Source organism: Lepidochelys kempii, chromosome 6 (assembly GCF_965140265.1).
Source record: "Lepidochelys kempii isolate rLepKem1 chromosome 6, rLepKem1.hap2, whole genome shotgun sequence".
Lineage (NCBI taxonomy): Eukaryota > Metazoa > Chordata > Testudines > Cheloniidae > Lepidochelys > Lepidochelys kempii.
Genome location: NC_133261.1, coordinates 67,274,542 through 67,294,600, shown reverse-complemented (window position 1 = coordinate 67,294,600; position 20,059 = coordinate 67,274,542). Strand labels below are relative to the sequence as shown.

General features: G+C 37.8%; 1 protein-coding gene across 3 annotated transcripts in view; it reads right to left on the bottom strand.

Moving 5' to 3' along the window:
* Positions 1-20,059, bottom strand: part of PCNX1 (pecanex 1) — a 122,619-nt gene that overhangs the window by 37,623 nt on the left and 64,937 nt on the right. For all 3 annotated transcript variants that reach the window (XM_073348508.1, XM_073348507.1, XM_073348509.1), the window contains 11 exons: positions 18,313-18,370; positions 15,885-16,102; positions 14,137-14,290; positions 13,183-13,215; positions 12,085-12,256; positions 10,136-10,246; positions 8,273-8,364; positions 6,402-6,511; positions 5,499-5,604; positions 3,668-3,760; positions 1,408-1,558 (listed from right to left, as the gene is read on the bottom strand). In XM_073348508.1, coding sequence (XP_073204609.1) covers positions 1,408-1,558; positions 3,668-3,760; positions 5,499-5,604; positions 6,402-6,511; positions 8,273-8,364; positions 10,136-10,246; positions 12,085-12,256; positions 13,183-13,215; positions 14,137-14,290; positions 15,885-16,102; positions 18,313-18,370 — 1,298 coding nt within the window. The remainder of the gene's footprint in view (positions 1-1,407; positions 1,559-3,667; positions 3,761-5,498; positions 5,605-6,401; positions 6,512-8,272; positions 8,365-10,135; positions 10,247-12,084; positions 12,257-13,182; positions 13,216-14,136; positions 14,291-15,884; positions 16,103-18,312; positions 18,371-20,059) is intronic.

Sequence of the window (20,059 nt, the reverse complement as noted above, 5' to 3'; positions counted from 1 at the left end):
CTAGAACTATGTAAAGAAACAAGATACTTGTTTGCTATAAATTTATTTCATCTTCTTTACTACTCAGCTATCTACTAATTCCTATTTACAGAGCTACTAGAATGTTATTGACCTTGCTGTTCTTATTTGCCATTAAATGACTCATACAGGTGATAGTACAATTTGCTGCTTCTTGCATGCAATGCTAGGTTTGGTTCAGGTTAACACTGAGATGTGTGAACTAATAAACTTCAGTAAAAATTGTTTTTTACCTCTAAGCCTGGCTGCCTGTGAACGCAAGATCTGAATGCAGAATTGGACTGTTCTCTGATGTATTTTCACTAGCCCAATTCAGCAATTGGAGCAGGAACTAGGAGTCAGGAAACTCAGGTTCTATATAGATTTTTCCACTGGCTTGCCATGTAATCTTGTTTAAAATATTTAGGCACTGATCAACAGGGACAAATGCTTATGCAAATACACTCCACAGCACGTGCAGTAAGGCTCCACTAAAGCCAAGGGGGATGCATACAAGCTGTCGGGGGTCCAACCACACAGACTGGCTTGCAAGAATGGGGCCTTAGGTTTTGTCTGTTTTCCCACTTATAAGTGGGGGTAATAATTTTCACCTTTATAAAGGCTTTTGAGATCCTCACATGAAGGATACTACTGTATGTAAATATAAACTCATTTTAACACTTTTTGCAAGGTTTTTTTGGGTTAACTGGGGTATAATTTGCTACCTTTTAAAAATGGCAGTTCCTTACAAAACAAGTTTCATAAAAAGTTTCATTAATAAAAGAAATAAAATGGAGGTGCATTTGTTAGATGTATAGTGCAGATAAATGTATGTTTAAGCATGTATATATGTGCAGTTTCACACTTAGTACCCTTTTAAACAAATATAACGCACTGTACTATAGTCTATTTTCAGATGTTTGGCTGTTATTTCCCAATTAAATTTCTAGAAACATGCCAAAAGCATTAGTCTTTAATACGGACCAAGATAGCAAGCTGAAAGTATACAAGTGGGTCTGAAACATCTAAAATAAAAACAATTTAAACCCTCCTAAATGTTGAAAAAAAGTCACTGAAAAAATATGTTTGCCAAAATGTTGCAAGAGAAGTTTCAGCACATGGAGTTTTTGACACTTGTAAGACCCCAATAACAAGGACTCAATGCAATTGCATTCATCATAACAATAGCATTGTTAATGTGACGCCATCATTACTACTTACTAAAGATACATAAAATGCCACAGGATCAAACAAGGCATGCTGAGCTAGGAAAGAATTAACACTGTCAATCAGAGACCCTGAAACATTTAAGCAATGACAAGTTATAAAGCAAAAAGTTAAAGTAAAGTAATGGTTAATATAAACTGCTCAACCAATAGAGCAAATTCAAAAAAAATTATTGATACTTACTTCGGACTTCAAATTGATAATACTCCTTGGTTTTCAGCAATGAGTGAGAGAAACAGTGCCAAGGAAGCTGCTTTCGGAGTTGAGGCAGCACATAATGGGTTAAAAATCCTACTGAGCCCACCAACGCATACAAAATATAGCTAAGGACAGGCTAAAGAAAAAGCAGAGTTGAATAAAAGATAGGTTCTCAGTCTTATAAACAAGAAGCAAATCAGTTAACAACTTGATGTTTTCTATAACCTTTATAAATCAGCCTAAAAGCACATCTGGACTGCAATTCCCCTTTTAATATGAGAAAGAATGTTAACTGTACGAATGTAAAACAACAAGGGTTGTCTCAGAAGATAACACTTCTAAGAGAGACAGATTATTCTACTTTTGATCTTCCCTGAAGACTGGGTTGCTACCTTTTCTTCTATAGTACTTCTGATCTTCTTTCATAGACAGTTGTTTCTGATTCTTCTGCATTTCTTCTCTAAAATGGCAAAACTATTATCCTTGAAGGAGAATTTCTGCTAGATAAAAAGGAGGTCCAAGTGCAGAAGAGACCGATCCTCATTCTGGATGATATTTTTAAGATTTCTCTTGAAGAAGAGTTGAACAGCACCCTCTTACTGAAGTATACCCTTTACATACTGCAATAACACATCACCTCCAGGTATGTGAGCGCACTGCTGTTTAAGAATTTTACAGTAACACAGTATCTGTACAGACATGAAAACAATGAGAAGTCCAGTGCCACCTGAAAGACTAACAGATTTATTTGGGCATAAACTTTCATAAGCCCATGAAAGCTTATGCCCAAACAAATCTGTTAGTCTTTAAGGTGCCACCGGACTCCTCATTGTTTTTATGGATACAGACTAACATGGCTACCCCTCTGATATTTAGAGACATGGGTATGCATTTTACATTACAGCAGTGCCTACTGCGAGAGCTAAATTGCGGTTATGAATCATATTTTCATGGGTAGCAAGACGGCAGTGAATTCACAAAGTTAAAACTTTTCATAGGGGTCTGTCTAGAAGCTCATTTTCAAATTTCTGATGTCTTTGGTCATTTAAAATAAACCTGAGTGTAATAAACTATTTAGTTAACTCAACAGCAGATAACCAACTTTCTTAGTTGGGGATGGAAGCCACATTCATCAGGGATGGGTGGAGTTTGGGCTTTCCCTGGAAGAGAGGTCTGCTTTAGCAAAAACTAGTGTGGATGTGGTCATCTCTACTCAACTAGAAGGACCCTCCATCTGAAAATGTTTAGATTTAAAAATAAATTGACAAATGCTTAAGAATAGCCTCTCCATTTTTGTAATTAGAGAGAGCAATAGAATACTGGAATCCTTCCAGAATTTATGCCATTTCTTTTCTTCGCATTATTTGGAACAGTGATGCTAGACAAACAAATTAGACATTCTAGTTCTTCCAGGTAGCCAAAATCCAGCACATGTCATCTGTGTAGCAACTTGGCCCGTCATATTTGCCCTAGCAATTTGATCTTTTGCTCAGAGTGAAAGTTATATTTGCTTTCAATACTGTAATCAAACTAGACAGTTTCAGAAGGTTTCTCCAGCTACTTAGGCAGCCACTCTGGTGTGTAAACAGCAAATTCCGCCACTGGATCTGCTTAGACAGACTCCTTCACCCACACAAATCCTGTTGCACAATGTGGCCTAAGTCACATGTCAAGCTGAAAATATTTAAGTGTATTCCGAAGCATATGCTAATGATAGCTAGGCTGATAGGTGGAAACTTAGAATGCAACTGTAAGGAAAGGTCTCCTGCCCCCACTGATACCCTGCGAAGAACCATCCCTCTACCCCCCACTTCCATCCCATGGGAGATGGACACTGTCTAGGAGCCACAACAGGTGAAACCCTTTTGAACCTTTTTGTCAATTTACTCTCTCCCTTCTCTAGAATGAGCTTGTAGGTATTTCTGTGGGTGGGCAGAGTGAAAGAAGGGCACTTTATCGAAAAGAGTGGAGCACTTAGAGAAGTAGAAGTGGGGAGGAGGGGAAGAAAAGGGAGAGGAACATTGGGGAGACAAAAAAATTGAGATTTAAAAAGGTCTTCACGGCAGGTATTAGTCACACTGTATGTCTGAACAGCACCTTGTGTAAGTCATGCCCCAAGCCCAAATGGGGCCATTGGGTACAACCATAAAAGAGTATTAAATAGTAGCATTAGCAAAAAGGCATCTACAAGAAAAGAGAAAGTACAGGTATTTTATAAATTGTGAGGCATAATGCAATAACTTACCTGCAAAACTGTGAATACTGTACTGACATGAATTGCAAAATAGAGTACACCAATGACGAGGCACACTATCAGGTCAGATTGTAACCGTTCATTCTATGGAATAAAAAGAAAACAGCTTAGAGGACATAAATTTTGGTACTCTTCTTCCAGACCTAGGGTCACCTCCACTTACCTCTTAAAGGAATATGGGGTGCTACTGTCAAAAGATTTCAGCGCTGGCCTAAATCTGCTTCCACTGAAGTCAACTGAACTTTCCTCTCTAACTTTGACAGCAGCAGCAGTTAGATAAGTGCTTTCAAAAATCCCACCATTTTTATTTCCCAACTCCCAAGAGAGAACTGCAACAAGCACCAGTGCATGGAAGATAACCCTTACTTAGCTGGTCTTGATCAAGGGCATGTGTCCAAATGATTTAATTTAAAACATCTAATCACTGCCATACGTGAGAAGTTAATGGACAAAACACTTTCATTCTGGATATTCTTCCCTTCCAAATTTGAGCCTATTGCCTCAATGTAGGTAAGCGAATTAACAACTTTTAAGGCTAGAAGGAAACATCTAGTCTGTCCTCCTGCATAACACAGGCCAAAGATTTTCACCCAGTAATTCCTGCATCTAGCCAATAACTTCTTGCTGTGCTAGAGCATCTCTTAGAAAGACATGTGATCATGTTTTAAAGACTTCAAATGAAATAATCCATCACATTCTTAGGTAAATTTTTCCAATGGTTAATTACTCGCTATTAAAAAAAAAAATAATGCCCACACATAAATTATTTTTTTTCCTGAATTTGTCTAACTTCAGTTTGCAACCATTGGATTTTGTTACGTCTTTGTCTGCTAGATTAAAGAGCCCTATACTATCTAGCAGTAAATCTTTTCCCCATGCAGGTACTTTCAGAACACGATTAATCTTCTCTTGGATAAATTAAATAGACTAAGCTTCTTAAGTTTCTCACTTACTGCTTGTTTATGTGAGACAGGATAACAACTGGATACTGTTATTTTCACAAGCATTTACAGTGGATTTACTCTAGGTATCCAAAGAATGTGATGATAAAATTAAGTCAATAAAGCAAGTCTCCAGTGTTACTAGAAGCAACTCATTCTTCATTTAAAAAAAACCCACCAGCTTTCCTTAGTTTTTAGTTTCTGTGTGTGGGCTGGATTGCCCAAAGCTCTTGTTTATCCAAAAATACTGAGTTAACATCTTTTGGCCACTATCACTCTTTTTCATTTGAGCCTTTATACACACACCAGGTATTACTAGGTTTATTTAGGTACATATTAAATTGTGAACATGAGTTACAGAACACCATCAGTTATCCTTCACTGCTCTATCATTTTGGGAGTTCTGGCCTTCCTAATTGTATCTCTTTTTTGATAGCTTATATTGTCAAGACAAAGGTAATACTTTTTCCTCATGGCTGTGCATTTTTAATGGGATGTATAGATAAAGATGCAGTGTTGTTTCAATACTGATAGTCAATGAGGCAACGAACTCAGCATTTTATATTCAAAGTGGAAATGCATTCTAAAGGTAGATGCAATTGGTCCTCTGAATGTAAAATTTTGACTCAAATACCCATTAGCATTAACTCAATCCTTAAGGAGTTATTTTTCACTGTGTTAAATACATATACCTAAAATTCTTGAAGTCAAGTGAAAGTCAATGGGACTTGAATGCCTCACTCTCTGGAAGTCCAAGCCCTGGACTGCAGAGTATATAGTGCTAACAAATTCCAACTAACAACACCAAACTAGTACATACTCTATTGGCCAGGATTCAGTTTATGTCTGGGTTGAGTTTTACAAAAAGCAAGCCTACTTACCACTGAATTTCTAAGTTTTTCAGGTAAAGGATCTTTGACTTCAGACAGAGGATCCTCTGGGTTTTTGTCTTCAGAATTAGGAAAAAATTTTGATTGTACTAAAGAGCTAAAAAGATGCAAAGCAAGAATTCACTGTGATAAATACATTGCTTTGGGTGGGTTTAGAAGAGGTAACAAAATCAGAGGCCTATTACAAATCAATAGAACATAAGCAGTCCCAATCTGCTATCTTTTGTGGCTCAATTTACTTAAAGGAGTTTAGAAATCTCAATTGGTATATAAAGGTAAGCCTGTTTGCCGCATCTCTCTTTTACGGAAAGAAAAAGCTCAATAAAATCTGTTCAGATTTTCCACCCCCCAAGTAGTCTGTTGGTCCAAATACAAAATAGGCAACCAAGGACTCTAGTACTAACTAAAGCTCTAACAGACCAACCCACACTCCTTTAATTTGTAGGGCCATACTGACCAAGTAGCCAAACTCTTAGTAGATGCTACTAGTAATAAAGCTTGATATAGCCACATCTGGAAGCTTTCCAAAGTATTTTTATGGCCTCTTTACCAGTATCTAAGTGGCTCACCACTTTTCCTGTATTTATTCTTGCAACACCTCTATAAGGTAGGTAAGTACAATTATCCCTATTGCATACATAGGGAACTCAGACAGAGATTAATTGATTTGCCCAATGTCACAAAGGAAGTTGTGGCAGCATAAGGAACTGTACCTGGGTTTTGAGAGTTCCCAGCCAGCAGCCTAACTACCAGACCACCATTCGTCCCTCCCTTTTGTTTTCCACAGGGTTGGGCCAACATCAGTTTCAGCGGTACTACTGGGTTTCTATTAATGGTCAAAATGGATCTCCTTTGAGAGTTGCCTTGAGGACAGATGTACAGTCAGTAACTTACAAAAGTACAGAAGGGTCACTACTTTGTCTGCTGAGATGATAGGATATCGCTACTAACAAGCCACAGAATATTGAGAAGAGGACTGGAATATGCTGGCCATCCCAAGAATCCTGGGGACAGAAGAATTAAATTTTAACAGAAAGACAAGAATATATAAAATCAATATCACAAATCAGAAAACTTAAAAAAGTAATAAGAAAAAGGAAAGATTAAAAAAGTCATATGCTTTTAAAAATAAAGGTATTTTGTTAAAATGTTAACCTATACTTTTTGTAAGTTAAAGCCTTTAATCAGTTTGAACTTTCTCCTGTTCAGGTCAATGGAAAACTCCTATTAACCTTAATGATCATGTCCTAAGAGTGCTACAGTCTGATCAAGCATAAAGTTAGAATGCCCATGTTAATACACTTTATTTGTATAATTAGTGCTTATTTAATAAATCTCTACATATTCGCTTCTAATTTGCCTATAACCATGTTATGCAAGTGGCGAATACCATACGAATACTACAATGAACTGTTTTCAACTTTCCCTTGCGGTACTTATTGACACGCCGGGACTGGGTCTTCTTGGAGTCGGGTTGCTTGGGAATGCAGCCCAAAACTGGTGGTAAACTCCATCTCAGGCTGTAATAAATTGGTGTGCCTGTTTACTATGCTGCATCACTTGGGTTCAAAAGTAATTCACAAGGAATCCTCATTTTGGTTTTAGAAGACTACAATAGTTTTATTATTTGCTGTTTATTTTACAAGTACCACACAGCCATACTTAATTTACCCATGTAATTAAATGTTCAACAGTTTTAATGTTCTGTACATACCATTTACCACACACCCCATGATCATAATCCTTAAAAAATTATTTAAATTGCAGTTCCATTCTGAAAATTGACTATGTAAAAAACTGTCACCCTCTTACTCAATAGAACTAATCCTTTTGTAATGTTTGCTGACTTTAGATGAAAAAATATTTACTCTTACTCCTACTATGCTGGATCTGCAGGGATCAGATTGATTTAACAACGTTTTGTTCTATCTTGTATATCAACTGATTTGTTTACTACGATCTAATCAGTTACACTCCTGCAAAGATACTGAAAACTATTGCGGATCTATAGGTTCACCGAAGGCACAAATTGGCTAGTAAATCTTTCCATCATCACAAGTAATAAAAGAAGCAAGGTTGACTCTCAAAGCCCAGGTTGATCCTGCAGGACCTACACAGTTAGAAAAAGTCATTTTACTTGTAAACTGAGCACATTTGACCTAGAAATCATGACACACTACGCACAAACATGGAAGTCAGTGTCATATTTTTTGTTGCTTTTCAGAGTAAAACTACCTTGAGCAAGTATACATTTTTCTTTGTTCCCTTGTGCTTGTCAGCTGCCTCTCAATCCCTCTCCCATAAACAGATATTCACCACTTCAGCAGAGCAAACTATTCCCTGCTTTCTTTTCAAAATTAGCATTACTGTAAAAATGTTTTATTTCTAATTTGCATCATTGGGAGTGAGTTTTCAAATTCAACCTTTTGGATGAATCAGGAAAAACATGAATGCATGAAAACAATGCAAGAAGTTGACCAGTTCCTATGTGCCCCTCACAAGAACCAGTGCAGAAAATAAATTTAAGGGAGATGGGGAGAGCTTCGCTGAACACAAGTGCGTATTAGATAGTTACATGATCTTATGAAATTAAAGATGGCATATGGCATCCAAAAATATGGCAAAGTAAGAGTAAAACGTTACCAAATCAGAATGGTAACACTTTACACACACTTTTCACAAATGTAAATAAGTAGACAAAAGTGAAAGGCACTGGAGAATCAAATCCTAAATATTTATTTATATACTATCAATGTACTGCTTACCTTCAGGGCGCCATAACACAATCCATACAATAATGCTACTGCCACAATACTACAGATGAAACTGTAAAGAGCTGCAAGCAGGCTTGTAGTGGCTGGAAGTAAAAGTGGGGTGGGGAAAAGGATCAGCTGCACAAACTTGAAAACGTAAGACTTTTTAAAGTGGACTGAACAAAAAACTACAAAAATTGCAACAATTTTTTGCTTCAATACCTGCTCAGATGTTAGAAAAATTCTACCAATTCCTACGTCGCAAATACCATCTCTCTCTCCTCTACAAGTTATTTTTCTAACTGAGCAGGATTTACATGTTTTTTTTTTTTTTACCATTTATTCAACAGCACTGCCTTGGGAATAGTCAACTATTGCTGCAACAAAAGCAGTAGATGAAAGCTGACACTATGTTAGACCTATGTGATCAATCTTCTCAATTCTCAGCAATAAACCAGAGAATATTTTCCCTTTTATAAACAAAATATAAATTTATAAGCTGGAGGCAATTTGACACTCGATACTCTTATGGAAGGTTAAATTCAGAGCCCCGCATAGTTGATAGCACTATTAACTTATATAATCTGTTCTCATTTTGGTTTTTGTTGATGAATATTTCTTGCAAAAAATGTTTTTGAAACACATCACTGAAAAGTTAAAGTGAGCAGCTAGTAATGAACACATGTCTTGGGATAAGGAGATTAGGTAACACAATAGGTGAGCTTGGTAATGAAGTGATGAGAGATGTTTTCAAATCTTAGTGAAAGTGCAAGTCAACACTGCATCAGGAGCACTGCACGACTGAAAGTGACTGCTCAGAAATCTGAGAATCACAGAATCATAAAAGGATGCTGCAGGAAAGGTATTAATTTAAATGTATACCTAATATTTAAACTGTGCCGATGAAGCCTCACAGATTCAGGTACACTGAAGATGTTTGCATCCTCACCACAACTAAAATTAGTCAAAGAAACGTATTGGGCTCAGTGCTGCTCTTTTGTATTCCCTGGCCCTGAGGAGTGTACAGTATGCATAACTTATCTGAGATGAAAAGAAAAGAGCTCTTAGCAGTGCTCAACAGTTACATTGCTAGCTAATTAAGCCGCTATGTTGATGGATTTAAAACCAAGTTTGGCCCTGGTCAGATTGGAGAGAGGCTGTGGATAAGAGTAGGGAAACTTTAGGATGGATAAGTGAGGGAGAAGCAGTAAGCAATCCTTAAGTAATGCAGAGAACAACAAGGAGATGGGAAGGGAATAGGGAGTTCTCAATACAGTTACACTTTCACCTGCCTTGAAGTGCGAACTGCAAGCGCTTTGATAAACGGGTTATAAAGATGTCACAGTTCTACATATCTTGGGCATTCATGATCTGCCTTTTTACCATCGTATCTAGATACCAAATACAACAATTGAAGGAATATTTTTCTGTGACTGGACCATTTTTCTGCCCCCCACCCAAGTACAAGTCTCTTACTGGATTTACATTTGATAGGTTTTTAAAAGGGAAGTGAAGAGTTTTCTCCTTTTCTGCACTGCCCCAGAATTGAATTTTCTACCAGTAAGTTATTTTGCAACTTTTTGAAACAATAAGCTCTGACAATAAGCTCTCTTACTGTAAAAGCACACTTGAGGGACTATTTTACTTATACTTACACTGTGAAAGGAATTGCTCTTTGTTACAGAACTGTGCTATGTAAATGAGTATCGGTTCTTTTCACTGACTTCAGTGGGTTCTGTATTTTAAGCCCAGACCTAGAAATCATGTTACTAAATAGACTTTTAAATTACATTATTAATTTGATTTGAAAAATGGTAGCAGCTGCCTGGTCTATTTAATACTTCCCTCTATCTTTGACATAAAAGCTGCACTCACCATTGCCACCAAAGACATGAATATCCAGCTGTTCACAGAGGTACATCACAAATGTATTCACCTGAGGCAGAAGACCAATGAAGAATACTATAGGGAAACACAGCGTAAATACTACGGAAAAGAAAGGTGAAAAAAGTGAGTATGGAAAATCTGATATATTGCAATACTCTTCATAGTTTCTTTAAGCTCTGTGATATAGTCAAACAAGATACAATCCAACATTGCTATGGCTATACTATAGGGACCTTCTAACAGTTTCCAATTGTATTAGACTTCACTTTAACATCCACCTCCAACTTAGATTAGTCACGACTTTCCAACATTCAGAGGGATAAGTACATCTTTGCTGACTCCCAATTTAATCACCAGTGAAATCTGTGTGAGCCAGTCTAACATGACTGGACTTTTATATCACAACCTTTTCATTTTCACATAGTAAAGATCAAGGAAGAGGGTCTTCAGGTATAAAGTCTTGTAAATTTGTCACTCACAAGAATAAAGGCTCTCATGCCTCTCATCAGATCACTTTAACTCCAGGGGGGAAATTCTGGCCCCATTTAACTCAACAGGGCCAAAATTTCACCCTTGCTTTTATTGTGCTACCATAGGTTTGTTTAACAATCAGAAGAACCTCACTGCAACTGATAAATAAGTTTACAAATCGAAGAAGAGAGGACGTTTGTTTCTTTAATTCTAGCTTCCCTCCATCCCTGTCTCCTCCCCTCTGCCCCCCAAGATGGAGGGCAACCATTCGATTGGACATTACACATAGGTTATATATGCTTTTCCACCACAATAGAGACATCTTAAGCTCCTTCTCTCTCATCTTAGTTCAGACTACCTGTATCGAACTGTTGTAGCACTGTTCTCTGACAGACATTTGGAGTGGATTTAGACTATCTATGAATCAGGTCCACATGTCCCACTTGGTGGCCAAATGATAACAGATGTCTTAGTTGAGCTCTCATTAGTCTAATGCCAGCACATGGCAATGATGCCAATCAACTCTGAGGTTTGTCTTGCCCTGCGTCTGTGTTCTCTGGCAGACAGGTTTTACTTCTCCAGGAGTGAACGAATTCTGGTTCAGATCTGTGCTCTTTGCTTCTCCTTAGCGGTTTAAGTTTGCCACCAATGTACAGTTCTTTGTGGAATGCAAAACATTTTGTGAAACAGTGCCCTCAGTGTTACTAGCTGCTTTGAAAGCACTTTATCTGAAATAAATTACTGTTAATTGTTCAGAAAGAAGAAGAATTTAGGGGTGATGCACTGATCACTGGGTTTTATGAGCACAGTTATCAACACAAGTATAAATTGCATGGATTGAGACAAGCCTACCTGAGCAGAATACTGGAAGGAAAGGATTAAGGGGGGGGGGGGGGGGAGAGAGTTAAAGTACATTGAAAGCTATCTCAAAGATGGACAGAGCCTAAAGAAAATACCATTGCCAATCATGTTGACCAATACTGTCTCATTGTTTACTTGTACTCCCCAGTCTGTCCATAGCCATCTGCTGCCTCTTGTCTTATAGAGTGTAAGCTCCTCAGGGCAGGGATCATATTTTGTTCCACATTTGTACAGTGTTTAGCACAATAGGGTCCTGTTACATGACTAGGGCTCCTACACCCTACAGTAATACAAATACAAATTATAAACACACTCCCACCAACGGTGATACTTATTTTAAATTCCTAGCTGTTTGAGAGAGGAAAATTTTCACACTCTAAAGCTCTGTTATGGACACCAGAAAGCCTGAAGCTGCTCTCTCAAATGAAAGGAGAGTGAACTGGGGTCAGAATGTAGTGCTGCAATAGTCTGACACAGAGATCTGGACCTGAGATTTAGATGATAAAAGCCTAAAATGCCTCCACTGTAGTGGAATAGCCAACTCTAACCCATGGTTAATATAATATCCCGGTTATTGGATGTTCATGTACAAAAAAATAACTCACCTATAACTAAGTCCCTGGCAGACAACAGCAGCAACGGGTTGGTGAAAACCATTCCATACAACCTGAACCTTGTTGTAGATGTATTTCTGCTACCATAATCCAACAACCATATGAGAGCGCAACACAAACAGAAATAAACAGGCCGACTATAGGCTATGATACGATTATGACCCTGAAAATTATAGAAGATTTGTTTCATTACTGAACAGAAATGTGCTCTTCACATTTATAATAATAAATTCACATAACCACAAATTTTAATTTTTGTCCATCCTTTTCTCCAAAAGCCCTCTCCCATAGTTTGTCAATATCTCTCAAAGAATATTTTATGACAGTACATCAAGGAGTTTTTTTAATCTGTCTTATATTGGTGTAAAGACAAGGACACTTATGGCTCTAATGTTCAATGCCTTTCTAGATGAACAGATTTTCCTTTATTCTCCATCAGGTTTTTAAACAACGTTCCTTACTGAGATATTAAAAACAACAGGACTATACTCCAAGTGTTCTTGTAAACAAAACTGAAAAAATGTGTTTGTTTTTATTAGATGTAAACCTCAAACTAAGAAACATTTTGTATTTATTGGTCAGATTTTGCTACTGCTAAAAAGCCACACTGTTAGATATGTAATAAAAAATACAGTAACTACAACCTACAATACTATACATAGCTTCCTTAAGAGGACTGATACAGTTTCTCACCTCTGGCTTAGGTCACAAGTAAAATAAACTTCTGTCACACCAATCTAATACATGCATAATAAAATTTCCCACTGAGTCTTCCACAGTAACAATCTGAACTCTTTCCATTTTCAAAAGTGCTTTATAGCTAGTCCTCATAATACACCTGAGAGTTAAATAGTCACGATTTTAGAGACTGAAAAACTACAGCGAAGAGGTTTTGACTTGCCCAACCCACAGAAAGCCATAATTGGAATTAAATACTCAAATTCCCAATCCTGTACAACAATAGAAGTCTCTCATCCCAAAGATGGCACTTCTCCCCAAATGCAGAGGACTCAGGCAAAGAGAGTTAATCCTCAGTGGTGGAAGTGCTGCACCCACTAGGGCACTGAAATGGCATACGCATTGACTTACATGTCGAGGGGAAGAAGAATCTGGTTGAACACTCTGAAAGTAAAATGGAAAGAGAGGAACATTATTTTGGGGCCTGCTATCTTTAGAGCAGTATTTCAGGTGGTAACCCTGAATCAAGGTAAGAGTCCAGGATTATTATACAGATAAGATTCCAGGAGTGTCACTCCATCTGTGTATCATTGTGAAACCTAGAATGTCTGTTGAACCAAAAAGAAAAGGAGTACTTGTGGCACCTTAGAGACTAACCAATTTATTTGAGCATGAGCTTTCGTGAGCTACAGCTCACTTCATCGGATGCATACCGTGGAAACTGCAGCAGACATTATATACACACACAGAGATCATGAAACAATACCTCCTCCCACCCCACTGTCCTGCTGGTAATAGCTTATCTAAAGTGATCATCAAGTTGGGCCATTTCCAGCACAATAGCCCATCCAAAGTGACAACTCTCTTCACAATGTGCATGATAACCAAGGTGGGCCATTTCCAGCACAAATCCAGGTTCTCTCACCCCCCCATCCCCATACACACACAAACTCACTCTCCTGCTGGTAATAGCTCATCGCGAGTGGTCCAGGGCCCTAACAGAACACATTACCAATCACTCCCTTTTTTATAGCAATGGGGTTTCAATTCAGTTGTTTCCCCTAGATTATACCTGTGGTAGTATGTCATGGGCAGAGAGGTTTAGGTTTAGGTTTTTATTGTTCCTTTTTTAACAAATATACACAAGACTACTCCAGTGACCTTGTGTGGCCTTATTCCAAACTTTAGCAGAAGCCAAAATTTTTGTTTTACAAACTTTTATACAGTTCTCTTTCCAAAGTTCTTGGTAGCCTAAGTACTCAACCTTCACAGACCTTTGAACAAGAAAGTTTGTTGCACAAGTCCTCAGTTTATTTCTATTGTTCAAAACTGTAATTAAAAATGAAGATAAAAAAACTAAGGTACCTTGAGTAGTGAGTACTGACAACTGGCTATTACCAGGCAAAACTGAAAGATCCAGATATCCTTGAAAAAGCCCTCTATAAGGAGTACAGAACCCAGGAAAGCAACTAAAATAGCTAGGATGACAGCTAGCACATTTTCAAGGATCTCACGATTCCTGTAGGGGCAAAAAAAAAAAGAGAGTAATATAAAAAAGCTGGATAGGTTTAGAAGAGATTAGCAGAGAACAGCTAGCACAAAGCCTAGCAAATAAGCTATGCTGCTGGTAGCAAAATGGGCCTGAACTCTTGCATAGTACATATTAGCAAACTGTAATACATGTCTGTTAGCAAAGCTTAGGCAGAAACTACCATGAGTTCAGTGATTGAGATAAATGGGAATGGAGGCAGGAGCAGGGAGGGGGACGATAACTGCCATCCCAGCAGCCTTTTGATGTACGCATGGTGCCTTTTGAAGCATATTTACAATTGACAAAAGGAGGTGTACAACACAAATTTTCATAAGGGGCTGGAGGGAGAGCTTGGCCTCACCCAGAAGCAGCAGCTCCTGTCCCACACGACTGGGCACCTTGCGCTTTGCTAAGTACACCACGTTGCAATGCCACTCACTCAAATTTGGCCCAGCTAAACCTAAATGGCACTCCGACCCTGTGTACTAGGTTGCAACACCCAGGATGAAGAACGAGGCCTAGGCCCCGTGGCCCAGGGCCGCCACTGCTGGGTAAGTGCAGGGCTGGCTTGCTCTCCAGCCCACCACTAAATGACCCATTACCCATTCCCTTCCCTCCTCCACCCCCCATTTACCACCCACTGCATGTGTTCAATGAAGGTTGAAGACACTCAGCATCTTGAAAAATTGGGCCTTTAAGAAGCAGCTTTGATGACCTCAGAAAGTAGTTAAATGCTCAGCTAGATGAAGAATGGTAGCCTCTAACATGGGCCTGTCTCAGAGGTCCATAAAGGATGCTCAAGAGCCTATCATCACATTAGGGAAGGCAAGAAAAAAATACTTTAGCCATCTTATTTATATGCAACAGGGTTATTTATTTAACAGGAGTGTGTAATGCAACAGTTGAAATTACTCTCGCACTCAGTGGCACTAAGCCACTCAATTCAGACTAAGCAAACTACAGTGTAGTGGTGACTAGCAGAAATAATAGGTGTTTACAGAGTTACTGCACAGACAATAACTGAGGAAAATTTAAAATTACTGTTTAAACTTCAATACACTGAACATGGCCAAAAGGAATTCGTGCTCACTTCAACAGGTGACACCAAATAAGATTTAGCTGTTTCTGCCTATAAGATGACACTCTGGGATTGCGGTCACCTCTTGAATCATACTTGCATTATCTCAGTTTGTAACCACCATTTGGAGTGGTTTCGAAGCTAACATCTTGCACCAAGCCAATTATCTGGCTTTACAGCCAAGTGTGCAACAGCAGTCCTTCTCTTTCTGTTTTTAAATAGTTCCTAGAGAAGTCAATAACTTGTTTCCACACAAGGTATCTTATATTTGAATCAACAATTTGGAATTTATACTAATGGGGGTTAGAGGAGAAAATAGAGGTTAGCTTTCATAATATTAGTGCAATTAAATTTGTTCGATTTCTTTTTTCAGTGCTCGATAAATTTATATGGCTTGCCCAGGATACATCCATTTGTACTATGTGGTATATTATTCACAATTTAGTTATAATTCTAAATCTTTGCTCCTTTGAGCTGTAATCTGGTAGTACATGAGGATCTCACCTATCAAATAAAGCCAAGAGAGTTAGCCTATCAAAATTAATACCAATCCACAGCTTGGGTAGGATCCAAAAGCGATAGTATTGTTTAACTTTCTGGGCTGCTTCCTCTTGTGATTGCATACGGTCCTGAAGGTCAGGGCTTAGGTCAATGTCTTGGTGCTCCAGCAGATCTGTATCTATAGTTAACAGCCTGTTCAACCTGATCTGAGGAAGAGAAAGCTAAAAGAAAATAAGTATTAAGAGTACTTTCAAGTTATAATTACACTTTCTACTAACTACATCTTTGAAGATTAAGAAGTTTTGGTTTTGAAATACTATTTACTAGTTACCACTTATTTTCTCTGTCCACAGACAGACATGTGAGTGGCACTCTTATTTTTGCAGCGTGCAAGTGTCTGCTAAATTAATTATTCTATTTAGAGTGGAAACTCTAAATCTGAAGAGAGGTGAACTAATGAGGCAAGCAAAAGTAATACTTGCCACAGATAGAGACTAATTCTGATTTTAGATAAGTGGCTATATATTGACATCTCATGTAGTCAGCTATGCTGCATGCAAACCCATGCTCAACTCGGTAGTTGATTTTGTGAGGCAAAGCAACATACTTGTGTTTCAATGATCAGACTTATGCTCAGAGTATTTAATATACACTTAAGTTTTAAACAATAAGGTTTGCTCTCACTAGCAAAGCATTATTCATGATTGGCCATGCTTTCCTATCTCTTCCTTCCCCTGCCATTTAATGTTAGGATTCTTCCCCGAAACCTCAGTAACACCAAAGAACACACAAAACTATTGATACCTCAAGATACATGACTGAAGAGTGAGAAACAGTGTTACAAAAGTATGTAGTAGAAACCCTAATGCCCAACCAAGTGTGTAAATACTGTGAAAAGGCCAAGCGACATTTTAAAGAGGTCCCATTTACTCTTTATGTATAATGCTGTAGAGGTTGGAAAAATTATTTTAATATGGAGTTGTAGCTGGCATTTAATTGAAGCTCTTTTTTTTTTTTTTTTTTTTAAATTAGACCGAGACATTGTCAATTTGAACAAAAAAAAATTACACCTGCCCAAAAATTGTGTACCTATATAATTACATCTAAGATTATTGTAAACAAAATAAATAGGTTCTACTTTTCATTTTGGTTACTTTGTACATTCAACAGCTATGTGTGTATAGTCAGTTTCAGAGTTCTCCTATAGAGAACTTTTTTTTTTAAAGAGGAATTTTCAGAATTCAGAACATATAATTTAAAATGGAGTCCTAGTAGAAACTTGAATTTTTTTTCATATTAGTTTTTTAAAAGTTGACAGGTGTCTTTTTAAAGCAATGTCACTACAAAAGATGTGTCACATCTTAATGATCCATTAAGCTAACTAGAGACTTAAAGTGTCAATTTGTATTCATAAGGTTTGAGTTTTTCTGAATTTCCTGAATTTGCACAGTTACTAGAAAGGGGAACAGAGGATGGGGCAGCATACACAGCTAGTACCCATCAACCAGTGGGAGCTCACCCTTGAAAGGAAGCTTCCACAGGAAGCCACAGTGTTTCCAAAATACATCAGGATTGAGCTGTGGAGATCACATAACCCCGGACAGGACCAGAAACAAGCTTATTACTGCTCTGCACTGTTCTGCACCAAAATTCCACCCTCCCTCTATTTTTGGTTATTTAAGTGATTTAACAAGTTTCATCATTCAACCGTAAGTTGTGTGAATCATCAGAATGATGATTATTTGAGGATTGAATGGTATGGGAATGGTAGAACGCTGAAGGAAGTACACAGGTATGTTTGGAGTTGACAGTAATATCAGAGATGTGTGTGTCACAGGAACACTGAGAACTGCAGAATTTTTTGCACCGATACTGTATGTTCAGTGATTTTGTGTGGGCCTTTGGCTTTACTTAAGTGTCTCACTTCACATGTTCTAACCTTTGAGCATTAGATCCTGGTGGCAGGGTGTATACCTTTATAGGAAAGTCATGATTGGTTCTGGGGACTGCAGCATAGAAATTCACACCTCCTGTGTCCTACAGATCTTAGAGGTGCACAGGAATAGGGCTCTACCAGAGTACATGTATCAATCTTTAGGCCAGCTTTATGACATTTGTCAGAAGAACCCCTAATTCCAACATCTTTTATGATCAAATTATACAAATTAAAAATCATATTGTAGTCTTAGTTCAACTTTAAAAGGTGTAAATTACTCATATAGTTGAGCTTGTAGATGAATTTAGCTTTAAAATTTGCATGTATATATGTCTGAAGGCACTGCAATACTGAATATGAGCTTCTTTCCCAGTCAAAAAAGTTGCTTTTTTAAAAGCTGGTACAACAAGGTATGGTGGATCAGTGCTCTAAAAAATGTGCATGCAAATAGGCAAAAGGTTGCTTTATCATACAAACAATTTAAAAAAAACTTACTAGATCATGTGGATAAAAGCGAACTGAGGTAGAACTTGATACATGAGAATCCGTGTCGCTACAGGAACAGAGAAAATACTTTAAATTAATATTATATTTGACTTCAACAAGCCACTCCAGTGTATTAAAACGCCTGAAGTTTTACTACCCCCCACAATGCAAGACCAAACTTTTAGCATAAGCACCTTCACTCATTTTTGTAATTTCTTAGACTTCACACTAACATATTTTAAACAAATAAGTATTTGAGTTTTAAGATGCTTCTTACATGTAAACCAAGACGATGGACAACAAATCTTACCCATATATTGAATGGCAAAGAGCTCATGTGTGACTGTATCTGCTACAACCACAATAATAAAGATGCTCTCTTCTTCCTCATTTCTGCCATCTAAATTATACCTTGCCACAGATCCCTGGATTGGCTAGCAGTTGTTGTCACAGAAGGAATCATCTCATTTCCTGTTGCCTGAGTGAACCCTTTTTTAAACTTGTTAGCCCTCAAAAGATGAGCACTAGACATCCCTTAATGAAAATCTGAGTATGTCTCCTTTGGGCTCCCAAGGTAAGAGAATCTGGTGGACTTCTGCTCCTACCTCCTTCTCTCTCTCCCATTTCTCCTGCACTTCAACATTGTTGCTGATTGTTATATAGTTAGGGTAAAACTAAGCAACTTAAGAGTCTAACCTTCATTGAAAGTCACTTCTATAAAAACTAAAACACTTTTGAAAATGTAACATAGGCATTTTTTAAAATATTACCCTCAATCTCTAGTCAGAAGTTCAAACAAACAAAGTTATCTCGCCATTTGCACTCATTTTAGGCCAGATTGTTTTTAATGGATTCTGATATCAAACCCTTGCTTCTCACAGCAACGTTAAATTTATAGCAAGAACTTGGACAATTAATTTCACATAAATATAGTATGCAAGGATTATGTCAGAACTACACCAATTTTAAAAACACACTTCCTTTATTCCCTCTCCCTCAGATACAAGGTATCTTAATTTTGCATTTTATCAAAATTCAGAGGGTGTTTTAACAGAGTAAGCAGAAGTGTGGCTATCCAGATTTTTTTCTAGTTTGTGCCTGCTCCATCATCTGCTGTTTCTGACCATCGGACCGTGCTCCTCATTGTAAGAGTAAACGATGTGAAATAAGTTGTAGTCTTTAGTTTAAAATGAAGACTGAGTCATTCTGCAGGACTTTTTCAGTTAATTTTAAAGCCTACACCCAAAAGCCATAGACAAGTTACGCTTTAGATTGGAAAACATGGAAAAGCACTCGTGCAAAAAAGCCGGCTGAAAAAGTTGTACTGGCAGTGAGAAGAACTAACCAAAGGCCAATTTAGTTAAGGATTTTTGTGGATTTTTGGGTTTGCAGTTGACTGCAAGTTCAGGCCAATGAGATTCCACTGCTCTGGCAAGTGATGGCCAATATAGCTAGTTGTGCACTCCCTGCAGACTAATGGTAGGAAGGAAAAAACACAACACCTCCTGCACCCTCCCTTTGGATTTAATAGCATTCTGAACTGGACTGGGTCATTTATAATTGGGCCATAATGTTGTTGTTCCTCCAAGTGCCCAATTATTCATTACTCCACAAGCCTCACCTATCTGCACTTGTTCACCAGCCTCCATTACTTCAGTTCAGTGGGGCTGTCCTACATTCGTAGGATGCAGAATCAGTTTTCGTTTTGCTTTTTGTAAAACTGCAAAATTCAGTAATTACTATAAGTACAGAATGA